This window comes from Eubalaena glacialis, unplaced genomic scaffold, assembly GCF_028564815.1.
Source record: "Eubalaena glacialis isolate mEubGla1 unplaced genomic scaffold, mEubGla1.1.hap2.+ XY scaffold_488, whole genome shotgun sequence".
Classification (NCBI taxonomy): domain Eukaryota; kingdom Metazoa; phylum Chordata; class Mammalia; order Artiodactyla; family Balaenidae; genus Eubalaena; species Eubalaena glacialis.
This window is the reverse complement of record NW_026871390.1, coordinates 124886-138336: the sequence shown is the minus strand read 5'-3', so window position 1 is coordinate 138336 and position 13451 is coordinate 124886. Positions and strand designations below refer to the sequence as shown.

Sequence of the window (13451 nt, the reverse complement as noted above, 5' to 3'; positions counted from 1 at the left end):
ATGCCTCACAGCCAAAAAACCAAAACATCAAACAGAAGCAATACTGTAACAAATTCAATAAAGACTTTAAAAATGGTCCACATCCAAAAAAAAAAAATCTTAAATAAAAAGGTACACTTTAAAAAAAAACAAACAAGCAAGCAGCCAGGACCACTCTTGAAAAAGTGTTCAAAGGAGTTCTTGGGGAACCAAGAATTAAACGAAATGTAAACCTTGGGAACAGGTAAACCATGGTGCTACAAACAGTGGTAAACATTAAATTCACTTAAACACAGAAATAAAGGCTAAACAATATGAATCACGATTACAGAAAAGAATTTTTCCCCTTCAAAAAGCAACACAATGTAAATATGAAAAGCACTGTGGACTCAGCAAAAGACAACAAAGCTTACCAACAAAAATCAGGAAGGGGGATTATAAACAAACTAAGTATTTTTCATAAAAAGCAGTCAAAGAAACAGAGGCAGATAAATGGAACAGACCAGAAACAGGCCCAGATTTAAACAATTTATTTTTGGCATTTCAAATCAGGAGGAAAAAGGTAGATTATTTAATAAACATTATAATGATGACTGGCCACATTTAAGAAGAAAAAGCTGAATCATTAAAGCCAATATATAAATTTTATAAAACAATTTTTAGGTATAAAGAAAAAAGAAACTTTAAATGTACCAGAAGAAAGCATGCGTGAATTACTTAATAACCTTGGTGGGCATAAGGACTTTCTGAGCATGACCGAAAATTTAGAGGACACAGAGGAAAGGACAACTAAATTTGACACATAAATTCTAAAACAAATACCATAAAGGAAGTAAAAAAGAAAATGACAAACAAGAAAATATATTTGTAAAACATGAGGAAAGAGGCCAATTCACTTACTAGGGAACCCCTATAAATCAATAAGGGAAAAAAATAAACCATCTAATAGAAAAAGGTAGAAACGACATGAATATGTAGCTTCAAAACGAAGAAAACCCTATGAAAAAATGCTCAACATGCACTCAAATTTAAATAAATATTAAGCAAGAAAGAAGATATTTTTGGAACTTCCCTGGTGGCGCAGTGGTTAAGAATCCACCTGCCAATGCAGGGGACACGGGTTCGAGCCCTGTTCCGGGAAGATCCCACATGCCGCGGAGCAACTAAGCCTGTGTGCCACAACGACTGAGCCTGCGCTCTAGAGCCCGCAAGCCACAACTACTGAGCCTGTGCGCCTAGAGCCTGTGCTCCGCAACAAGAGAAGCCACTGCAATGAGAAGCCTGTGCACCGCAACGAAGAGTAGCCCCTGCTCGCTGCAACTAGAGAAAACCCACGCACAGCAAAAAAGACCCAACGCAGCCATAAATAAATAAATAAATAAATGGGGGGGCGGAGAGAGAGGAAGAAAGGGAGGGAGGGAGGGAGGGAGGGAGGGAGGGAAGGAGGGAGGGAGGAAGGAAGGAAGAAAGAAGGTATTTTTAAATTATCTACCAGGTCAGTGGAAATTTTTAAAGGTTTGGCAAAAAATGTCTGATGAAGCTGTGCAGAAACTCATCTTAATATATAAAAGCACAAGCTTTTTAGAGAACTGGGCATCCATCAATTTTTTTAGATGCATACAATATCAATTCATGAATGAGGTATGTTTATGTCATTAATTGTTATGCTACTATAACAAATATATAAACAAGAAAAAACCCTATAAATATCTACTTATACAGCTATAGGACATCAGTTAATTATGGTGCAAGTAAGACACTGAAAACCAAGCAGACATTAAAAACAATGAGATAAAGCTACGTATAAAAAGACACAAAAATACGTTTATTTTTAAACGAATAATAAAGTATGATCCCACTTGTCTTTTTTAAAAAATGGTGTGTAGCATACGTATGCCTATATATGCATAGATATTTTATAGAAGAGTATACAAATAATTATTAACAAGTTACATCTCTAAGGAGCTGCACTGAGAGGGTCAAAGGATGAGAAAAGATAAGTTCATTTCATATGTTTTTGTACTTCTTGAATTTTTTTTTACCTTGAACATATATTACTTTCATAATTCAAAACTAGCTAATTTTTTAATCCACATTGTCATTTCTTAGTGTCTTTTCTTTAATTGAGGTATAACTGACATGTAACACTGTGTAGTTTCAGGTGTACAACATAATGATTCAGTATTTGTTTATACTGCAAAATATCACCACAAGTAAGTCTAGTTAACATCTGTTACCATATATAGTTATGAAATTTCTTTTCCTGTGATGAGAACTTCTAAGATCTACTCTCTTAGCAACTTTCAAACATGCAGTACAGTACTGTTAACTATATTTAGTCACCATGCCATACGTAACATCACCAGGACTTAATTATTTTATAACTGCAAGTTTGCACCCTTTGACCCCCTTCTTAGTGCATTAAAATCTAGATTTTAAAACAGTTGAGTACATTTACTCAATATTTCAAATATTTCAAAACAAATATATTTCAAATATACTAGTGATTCTACATTATGCATAAAAATTAGACAAAAAAAGTTTCAGAGGCTAAACTTTTACAATGATTGTACAACACTCTCCCCCAAAGTATACTTCAGAATTATTTTTTCTATTAAAAAAATAATTGTGGGCACACTAGAAGTTAGTAGCAAAGTTACAGCAACAATCTACAGTGGGAATAACCCAGGGATTTACAGCAAGCCAAAACATTAATACACATGGACCAAGAAAAAAAAAGAATACTCAAGTGTATAACACGTTTTGCAAAGCTCATGTGTTTCAAAGTTCCCAATTAAAAAGCAATATAGGGACTTCCCTGGTGGTCCACTGGTTAAGAATCCGCCTTCCAGTGCAAGGGACATGGATTCGATCCCTGGTCGGGGGAATAAGATCCCACATGCCACGGGGCAACTAAGCCCACGCGCCTCAACTAGAGAGCCCGTGTGCTGCAAACTACAGAGCCCATGCGCTCTGGAGCCCATGCGCCACAACTAGAGAGAGAAAACCCACATGCCACAACTAGAGAGAAGCCCACGCGCCGCAACGAAAAGCTTGTGCGCCGCAACGAAAGATCCCATATGCTGCAACTAAGACCTGACGCAGTCAAAAACAAACGAACAAACAAAAAGCAATATAGGGGAAGTTTCTACAAGCTAAACATAGTCTAACCATATATCCAGCCATCATGCTCCTAGGTATTTACCCAAATGAGTTAAAAACTTGTGCCCACACAAAAACCTGTATGTGAATGTTTATAGCAGCTTTATTCATAATTGATAAAAATTGGAAGCAACCAAGATGTCCTTCTGCAGGTAATTACATAAGCAAACTATAGTACATCAGACAGCAGAATATTATTCAGCGATAAAAAGAAGTGAGTTATCAAGCCATGAAATGAAATGGAGGAATTTTAAATGCATATAGTAAGTAAAAGAAACAAGTCCTGGAAAGGGTGCATACTGTATGATTCCAAATACATGACATTCTGGAAAAGGCAAAACTGTAAACAGTAAAAACATCCGTGGTAGCGAGCTGGGAGAGCGATGAATAGGTAGAACACAGAGATCTTTAGGGCAGTGAAGATACTCTGTATGACGCTGTAATGGTGGATTCATGTCATTATACATTCGGCAAAACCCACAGAACTGTACAAGACAAAGAGTGAAACCTACTGTAAGCTACAGACTTCAGTTAATAATAATGTACCAATATCGGTTCATCAATTTTAACACGTGTACCACACCAATGCAAGATGTTAATAACGGGAAACTGTGGGCAGGGAGTAAATGGGAAAATGCCCTAAAAATAAAGCCTGTTAATTTAACAACAACAAGAAAGCAATAGGGGGCATCTCAAAGGCATAGGGACGGGAAGAGCCCAGCGGAAGGTGCTCGGCTGGGGGTTGTAGTTAAGGTGGGACACAACCAGGTGACAAGCAAGGAGGAAGGGGGAAGGGCCGCACCACAGCAAACACAGCACTCGTGTGGCCAGGGAGGGGCTGCTGACCCCGTGCTCCTCTTGGGGAACTCACAGCGAGCCATTTGTTTGTGTTCTCCGCACTCACGCATTCTTCAAGTCTTGGTAACTGGAACATTTCTCTCTCCCGGCTCAGAAATGATCAGTGGAAAAGGAACCAAAACAAGTACCTCATTATGTGTCAAGATTAACCTGGAAAAACTGTGGGCTGTTGACTGAACTGCTTCTCTTAATCAGCTGGTGCTCTAGCTTTAAAAGTTCCCAGGAGACAACCTGAAATCCAGAATCTTCTCAAAATAGAAAAGAGTGGGGGAAATTCTGAATACATCACCAAACAGTAAGAGCCTCAAGCCTTTGGAAAGAGCCCAAAGGCCAAAAGCAAGACCTGCAGAGCTCTGTCCACACTGGTGGGTAACCTGATGATTATCTAACAAATTCAGCATGTGTCTACCAGAGTTCCAGAAGAGTGAGAAACCTTGGGATTCGTCTGAGTTAGAACAATCTTTGATTACAGCTGAGTCACCTCCGTGTTCTTAATACAAGTAAGACCTGGGGTCTTTTCACTGTGTCTATTCATGTGATAAATGTCGCCCTCCAGTGTGAAATGGAAGGACGCCCTTGTTCTGTGGGGAAGACAACTGTGGAAGAAGGAGCTATGAGTATGGAGAGAGCCACCTAGAATGCCCCCTCCAAACCCGTCAGCAGAAGGCCTCTTCCTGGGGGCCTCTAACAGATCCTGAATGCTGCAGAAACCCCAGAGGCTTGGGATCTGGGACCTTCCAGGAACTCAAGATCTCTCTTGCTGAGGTCCTTTCCATCATCACATGGACCAAAGTCCTCACCAAAGCCTTTGTGCTTCTCACCGTCTTCCTTACCAGGAAGCTCCACACACCAGCCAACTATCTCACTGGCTCCCTGGCCAAGACCAGTCTCTTGGCTTTCATCTTGGTCATAGCCATCTGCATCACATATACCATCACCCACACCTGGAACTTTGGCCAAATCCTATGTGACATCTGGCTGTCTTCTGGAATCACGTGCTGTGTGCATCTCTGCATCACTGCTGTGGACGTGTACTGGCCATCACCAACATCCTGTAGTACAATAAATGCCAGATATGTGGCCTCCACAGTCACCAGTGTCTGGGCCATTTCATCTCCATCCTGTCGCTCTTCTCCCAGATCTCCTACATGATCTACTCCACAGATGGTGCCTTCTACATCCTGTCCGTGTGGCTCATCACCTTTCACACGGCCTCCGGAAGCCACCACATCACCACAGCCCAGCTCATCAGAGTTCACTCTACTCCCTCAACCCCCATCTCGCACTCAGCCAGCTCCCCTCTGTCAACCACCTGAAAATCAAGCTTGCTCACAGAATCCTGGAGCAAGAGGATGTTTGCACCTCAAGAAAGGAAAACCATAATAAACATAACTATAGCTCTCTTGAGAACCTTTAACTGCCTCTAAACTTACTGTGTTTTCTGGTTTATTTTATGTGGATCCAAAAATTAAAGCTATTTCTATTTTATCAGCAAACAATGGTCCAGGAAACACATCACGAACGCTGAGTCTAATGATGTTAGTACAGCAACTTCTACAACAAAGTAAGTAGGCAGAACAGAAAGGCTCTAAGCACTGAAAATGACAGGTATAGAGGCATTATCTTAAAAGAAGCAGTAATAATCTAAACCAGTTTTGAAAGTACCTGTGCTACCTATTTGATAACTGTTTTAAGACAAATCAAAGTCTATAACATGACAAATTAGTGAGGCAGCTAGTGTACTTTTTAAAAAGAGCACAATTACCGGCCCTCTAGAGCCTACTCCACTGGCCCTCCACGGCGAAAGGCAAAGAGACTAGACAAAGCATAATACATGTCATATTTGTATGATGTCCTGTAGTGTCAAAAAGCTTCAACACATACTACTGTCTAATCCTCCCAACAGGAAAGTTGTTGTCATGGGAAAAGCTGCATTTTGGAATAAGACCAACCTTGTGACAAAACCTGAAGCTACCACTTTTTTAGCTAAACAAATTTGTACAAATTTGAACCTCCCTTATTATGTAATATGTCTCGGACTTTGTTGGTTTGGGGCTTGTTTTTGTTTGGGGGGCGGGAAAGGGGAGCATGGGAGAATGGATACCAAGGTATAAAAGTGTTTTATTAGTGAGTACTGAAATAACTTAATGGATTGGGACTAACATTTTTCTATTTCCTTTAAGAAATGGGAGAAGATAGTTCAGAGTATATTTTGTGAAAATTTTGTTTTAGCTGTACCTCTAAGCATGTATACTATACGTTGATACAGATTAATGTAACATATATTTCTTATTATGTGTCATGGCCTAAAAATTTAGCCACTGATTATAACAGAGCAATCAAGATCTAAAATCCACTACCAAAAAGTTGCAAGGATTAAACAAGATTACAGATATAAAGTGGCTAACATAAGTGCTGCCACTCTATTTTTACAAACTATGATTATTCCAGGATAATGAGGCGTTATTTCTAACTTCAAACCCCTGTTCACAGTTATTAAAAACTTTTTTTAATGTTCATCTAGTTAAAAATAAGACGTGCATTAGTTTGAAACAACCTTTGGGTTCTAACCAATGTACTTGTGACTTGGCAAAATCCACCAACATTACAAATGCATATCCTTTCACCCAGCAGTTCTACTTTAAGTAATTTACCTAGAAATATACTTCACATATGAATAAACTAAATATGCACATTTTTAAAATGCAGCATCATTTTACATAACAGCAGAAACTTTAAGCAGACTGTCCATCAGTGGAAACCTTGTAATAAACCGTAGCGCATCCACACAGGTGCTGTTGGTAACAATGAAGAAGCCCCAGAAGAAGTTTCAAAATATATTAATGGGAAAAAAGGAAAGGAAAGGAAAGGGAAATAAAGGAATGGTAACATTTGTGTTTAGAGAAACATTTTTGCTTTATATGGATTATGCATAAAATGTTTATGGAAGAACACAGAAAGAGGTAAACAGAAAAAAAGAGACTACGTATTTGCCTGTGTATATGTAAACTGTGCCTGGAAGCGTATACAAGAAACGGGTAAGGGGAAGTGAGCAGTTGGGGGTAAGGTGAGAAGAACATATGTATAAAAATGTAAAACAAAGTAGCATCCACTAACAAGATACTACAGTCACCCATCTAGAGTGATCAAATTTTTATGTTTACTCATTGAAAGCAAATGAAAACCAAATTAACAGAGGACAAATATTGAACATGGTCCTCTGTACACAAAAGAAAAGCTGAATTTGAGGTTTAGTGAAGAGAGTTTTATTCCTGGGCTATTGTTAGAGGTTAAAAATAAACTGGGACGGGGGCCGGCGGCGGCGCGCACGCGGCGGCTGCAGGTCCGCGGTCGGACGGTAGAGGCCTCCCTTCCGAGGCGGCGGCGCGGGTGCCACCCGCTGGGGCTCCGCTCCCACTGCGCGAGCCCGCGCGTCCTTCCCGGCGGGGTCCCTCCGCGGCGCGGCCAGGCCCAGTGCGATTTTGACAGCAGTCATCATACCAAGCTATTATGAAGTGTGATGTCAGTCTGGAGGACGGATAATATATAAGCCAGTTCTTGACACGCTATCTTACAAGGAAACATCTGAGACCATCAGTCCACTTCACTTTGCCATTGAACATGAGCCCTATAGGCATATAATACATAATTGCTGAAATGTAACTAAAATGTGGAAAATATATCTTTTTCTGGCTCAAGGAATATTATTATAAAAGACTTAAAAACTGGCCTTTCATTTATACAAACAGAAAATTGTATTGACTTCTCTCAAGTAGTAAGGTTGTATCTCCTTTCCCTGACCCGCTATTTGCCTGCCCTCACTGAAGTGCCCTGGGCTTCTAATGTGAGGAAAAACACGGAATGACAAGTGTGGGAAAGAGCAAGCACTAAATTACTGTCAGAAAAATAAACGGAGTAGCACAGTGGTGCTCGGTGATTTACGGGGGCAATTAGTCACCACCCCACGGCGCTGCTGAGGACAGCATGGCAGCAGACTCGCCAGGCCCGAGAGGAAGAAGAGGCTTTGCACTGCTCTCCAGACAACTTTTCAAACAACAAGAGAGGATATTTGAGCACATTAGGTTCCATGTCTTCCTTCTGGGTGCCCACCCTTCACATTATTCAACCAACCTAATACATAAACATATTTTTAGCACAATATTAACCTGTTCTGTGTGTGTTAAAAAGACCAACTGCAGCTTTTTTCTCTCCCACTGTCCAAAGTAGGTGTTTCCCTATCCCATAAAAAGCAAAACAAACGAACAAAAAAACCCTTTCCCCACTCACAAATTGTCCCCCTGATGTGTGCCTTCGGTCTGTCTCATTACTTTTGCATCTTGCTACTATGTTCTATATTTGCTCAGAGCCACTGGGTGCTAAGGAATTTGGTCTGCCGCTCCTCCAGGGAAGTTTGGTGAGCTGGTACAAGGAGGTGATAAACAAGGCCATAAAACACAGGGTAAATGAAAAAGATACATAAACTTCCTGATATTTCTTTTTTTTTTTTTAACATCTTTGTTGGAGTGTGATTGCTTTGCAGTGTTGTGTTGGTTTCTGCTGTGTGACAGGTTGAATCAGTTATACATGTGCATGTGTCCCCATGTCTCCTCCCTCTGGCGTCTCCCTCCCGCCCTCCCTGTCCCGCCCCTCTGGGTGGTCGCGGAGCGCTGGGCTGATCTCCCTGTGCTGTGTGGTTGCTTCCCACTAGCTGTCTATTTTGCGTTTGGTGGTGTGTGTGTGTCCATGCCACTCTCTCACTTTGTCCCAGCTTGCCCTTCCCCCTCCCCATGTCCTCCTGATATTTCTTAACATGTTCTGCAACATACTGTATGTAGTGCCTATGTATACGTGCATAACAAAATAAGCCTGGTAAAATATAATTAATTGGTGTTCATGCTTTAATAGGAATTCTTCTCCATCAGAAGAAACCTAGAATGGAAGGCCAGAAAGAACCCAGGAGAGACAAAGACTTTATTGACTAAATGCCATGTCTGTGTAGGGGCAACAGCAAGGCTGTTGAGGTGAACAAATGAAGCTTCATCAGGGATTTAGTGTCCTTCTGTAGTATTACCTAAGAATGTTGCCATCTTACATTTCTGAAGCACTTTATAGTTTACAAAGGACGTTTGGAACTCCTTTTCTCATTTGATCTTGCCTTGGCTTTAGTCAAGGATGCCTGCTCAGTTAGAAACGTGTTCAGTGAGTATGTACACAGCTGGAGAATGTGACCCAACACATGCCACCTTGGCCTGGAAGCTGGAGTTTTAAAGAGGCAGAATCATATTGATGAGCTGGTGCCGGTATTATGCACCATTCAGCTGGACATTAATCTCTGATAGGGTCATAACTGGGAAAAACTGCAGATTTTACTGGCTACTCTTTTTTATGTTATTAGGGGTTTTTTCCCTCTTGAATTTTATAAGCACAATGTGTCTTTTAAAACAATTAAAAAATAATATAGAGCCCTGGGATTTGATGTAAAATTGCATATTTGTGACTGCAGTGGCCCTGGTTTTCAACTACCCTGTAACAAGGAAAGCAAACCCAACTGGAAAGGAGGCAGAGGTGTTTCTCTGCCACATCGCAGGCATATGAAATGAGGTTCTTAATTGAATACCAGAAATGATATAACTTGGAAATTTAACCAAAGATATTTTCCATCAGTGAGACCATTTTAAAACACTTTATTCATTTTTCAGATCTCTTTCTTCCTTTTCCCAACGTCACATTTATAGTCTGGTAGAGGGGCACAATTGGAAAATTATCTATATATAAAAAAATGAAATTTAAGATATAAAAATTCTGCAATTCTGATAAATTTTATGTTCACTCTTTCCTTGATCTAAATAGAGTATTCTAAAAATGTTACCCATATAGGAGACACATTTTTTTTTTAACAGCTTTATTGGAGTATAATTGCTTTACCATGGTGGGGGACACATTTCTATATACATGTTATTTTTGTTTAGAAATTGTGAGCTAGTGAAAAGTGAAAATGACCTTGACTATTGTACTTATTTATTGATAGAAATAATAGCCTTTTAATATCTGGATTCAAATATCTTCTCTACTAATCACACAACTTTCATAAATTTCAAAACAAGGATTTGGATTGAATGAAAACAGGAAGCTGGTGCTTCCTATGTGCCCCCTGTATTTGTGTTCATATGGAATATTTACGCAATATTCTGACTTGGCTTTAATCTATAATTCCTGGCTATTTCAGTTGCAACTATAATTTTTAGATTAATCGTTATAATTTTGGTAAGGTATACATGAAAAGTTTTATGTTCATGCTTGAAAGGAGGATCATTAAACATTCATTACCACTCAAATTAGTTGTCATGTGCTATATAACAGTTACCCAATATCATCTCACTAGTTTAGGTTCAGCAGCAAGTGAACAGCAATATATAGCTCATATCAGTAGAGTAATTTTTGTTGGGGAACAGAGAGAGAAATTATTTTAAAACCCATTTGACATATTTATGTTGACAAATTATTTAAAGGAATTACTGCTTTGTCAATAAACATGTTTGTATATTGGAATAGGATTGTGTTTGGATTTACTTCTAGCTGTTTAATTATTCTATGATTGTGAAAAACAGTGCTTATTCATATGGTTATGAGTAAAAAAATAGAAAATACAAAGGTTGAGATGTTTTAGTCTTTTGCAGACACCTAACCTTGCCAAGAAAAAGCACTTTTCATTTTTGTGAGCAGGCATTGAAATCTTGCTTTTTCAATGAAGCTAGATTGTATAATTTGTTAGTTTTCCCCATATGGTAACAAATTATTCTTAAGGAAAAAAAAGCAAAAAGTAAAAGAAGAAATGGATTTTTATAAATGTTGTGGGTGAACATATATAGAGATGTCTCTTCAACTCATTTTGGAAAGATGTGAAGTGAAAATTAATAAATATAAATATATTTTAGTGTAAAAAATAAAAATAAAAATAAAAAAAATAAAAAATAAACTGGGACAATGTCAAATATTTCTGATCTATCCCCTCAGCGGAGAAGAACAATAAATACCAGTGTCTACTATAACTATTATCTCAAAGGTACCCTTTAATTTAGCTAAAAGGGGGAGGGGAAGACAATTATTAGTACTTCCCTTATTTATTACAGTGTTAGCCTCTTTCCAGTTATGATTAAGGTAAAATAGGAAAGAAAGTCTTCCTTTCCTTGACATATGTAGATTAGATGTCATTATAGTAGCATGTGTTTCTATTCAAAATTGCAGTCTTGCAAGAATCCCGGCCCACGTACTACACTAATTCATGGCCCTACAGTTGCTGTACAAGACAGAAGATTAGGAGAGGTAGAAGAATGCCAATGCAAATACTCTGGCAATTTACAAGGCACTTTTCAGAGACAGTAGCATGGAAAATACTACTGAAGATACCAAACAGTGTTTACTTCGAAAGTTTAAAAACTGAATATACAGAACAGTTTTCACAATCTACCTCCTGCAGCAATGGTTTCAATTACGACCTGCAAAAATATAAACAGAGGAATGAGAGAGAAACTCTGATAGCACTTAGGTACAACTCAGTGGTAGGAATGAGGACGTGGGTCTGATGCGGGGCCCTGGGCTCAGAACACCTGCACCTCACCTTCTTCTGAAGGACATTAACTTTCCGCTCCTTCACATCCAGCATGTCCTTGAGGTCATGGATCTCTCCAGCTTGTGTCCCCTTCTCCTCAGCCACGTCCTGGATTTGTTTTGTCTTCTTATTCAGCATGGTTTCCTTCTCTTCCAAACGCAACCGCAGAGCATCCACCTAAGAATATAACATTTTTACAAATGATTAATTGAAAAGAAAGGAACGTAATTCCTTCCAAATAGATGTGTACAGTTGCCTAAATGATACTTTTAGAGTAAACTTTCATTAGAATCAAATAAAATACCACTCTAAATACACCTGTGACTATCTAGAAATGAAACCCTAAAATTTTGTGAGCACTTCCATGATAAAATAAAATTTACATCCGTTAAATTATGGTGTAATCAAAATAAACAGATCTGAATAAAGGGGACAAAATTGGAGAATTTATATAAAGGGGTTGAGTTGAGCTTTGCTACTTCTATAAAAGTGGTATAATCTATTATGTTTCTCAAACTTAGAATCATTTGGAGGATTTAAACAGAATGCCAGGCCAAGCCACCAGTTTCTAATTTGGCAGGGTTGGGGCTCAAGAATCAGTATTTCTAACAAGTTCCCAAGTGATGCTACATTGCTTTAGAAAATCTAAAATTAGAAAGAAAACCGTAAGCGTCACCAAACATGACACTTGCTGTATCAGAGAATACAATCTAGCTGCAGCTGACAATCCCATAATGAACTTAGAGATCTGGAAGGCAAAGCAAGGTCTACTTTCAGATCTCAAGACTAGTCAGCTAAAGCTTGGTATCCAGGTACCTTTATCACCAAAGTTTAATACCATCCATTAGATATAACTTTAAAATAATTAGAAATCTAATATAAGTACTTATGTTTTCTTCCAGTTTTGAGATATAGCTGACATACGGCACTGTGTAAGTTTAAAGTGTACAGCATAATTATTTGACTTCCATGCGTCATGAAGTGATTATCACAGTAAGTTTTATGAACATCCATTGTCTCATACAGATACAAAATTAAAGAAATAGAAGACAACCTTTTCCTCATGACGAGAACTCTTAGGATTTTCTCCCTTAATGACTTTCACATACAACACACAGCCGTGCTGATTATCTTTATCCTGTTGTGCACCGCACCCCTAGTACTTATTTACCTGATATCTGGACGTCTGTACCTTTTGACTGTCTTCATCCAATCTCCCCTCCCCTGATTCCTCACCTCTGGTAACCACATATCTGGTCTCTTGTTCTGTTTGTTTTTCAAGTATAACTGACCTACAGCCCTATGTTACTTCCTGAAACACAACAGTGTAAGTTGATTTTACTATACATTTCAAAAAGTCTATTACAATACGTCACCACACAATAATATTCCATAGTTACTGACTGTATTCCCCACACTGTACATTTCATCCCCTTGACTCATTTATTTTTGTAACTGGAAGTTTGTCCCTCTTAATCTCCCTCACCTATTTCTTTCCTCTCCCCATCCTCCTCTCCTCTGGCAACTATCTGTTTGTTCTCTATATCTATAATTCTGTTTCAGTTTTGCTATGTTTGTTCATTGGCGTTTTAAGATCCCACATATACGCAAAATCACACAGTATTTGGCTTTCTCTGTCTGGCTTACTTCACTTAGCATAATGTCCTCAATGCCCATCCATGTTGTCACAAACAGTAGGATTTCCTTCTTTCTCATGGCTGAATAATAATATACACATACACAGACAACATCTTCTTTATCCATTCATCCACTGATGGACACTTAGGTTGTTTCCATATCTTGGTTCATTAATGCTGTAATGAACATAGGGGTGTATGTATCT

General features: G+C 38.7%; 1 protein-coding gene and 1 pseudogene across 1 annotated transcript in view; one reads left to right on the top strand and one right to left on the bottom strand.

Moving 5' to 3' along the window:
• The window catches only part of LOC133083666 (ELKS/Rab6-interacting/CAST family member 1-like), a gene marked incomplete at its 3' end in the record, with an annotated part of 87546 nt that overhangs the window by 37132 nt on the left and 36963 nt on the right, over positions 1–13451 (bottom strand). Inside the window, 1 exon segment of the mRNA XM_061179785.1 lies at positions 11618–11785. Within this exon segment, the coding sequence (XP_061035768.1) occupies positions 11618–11785 (168 nt within the window).
• On the top strand, positions 4638–5416 carry LOC133083667 (5-hydroxytryptamine receptor 1D-like; annotated as a pseudogene).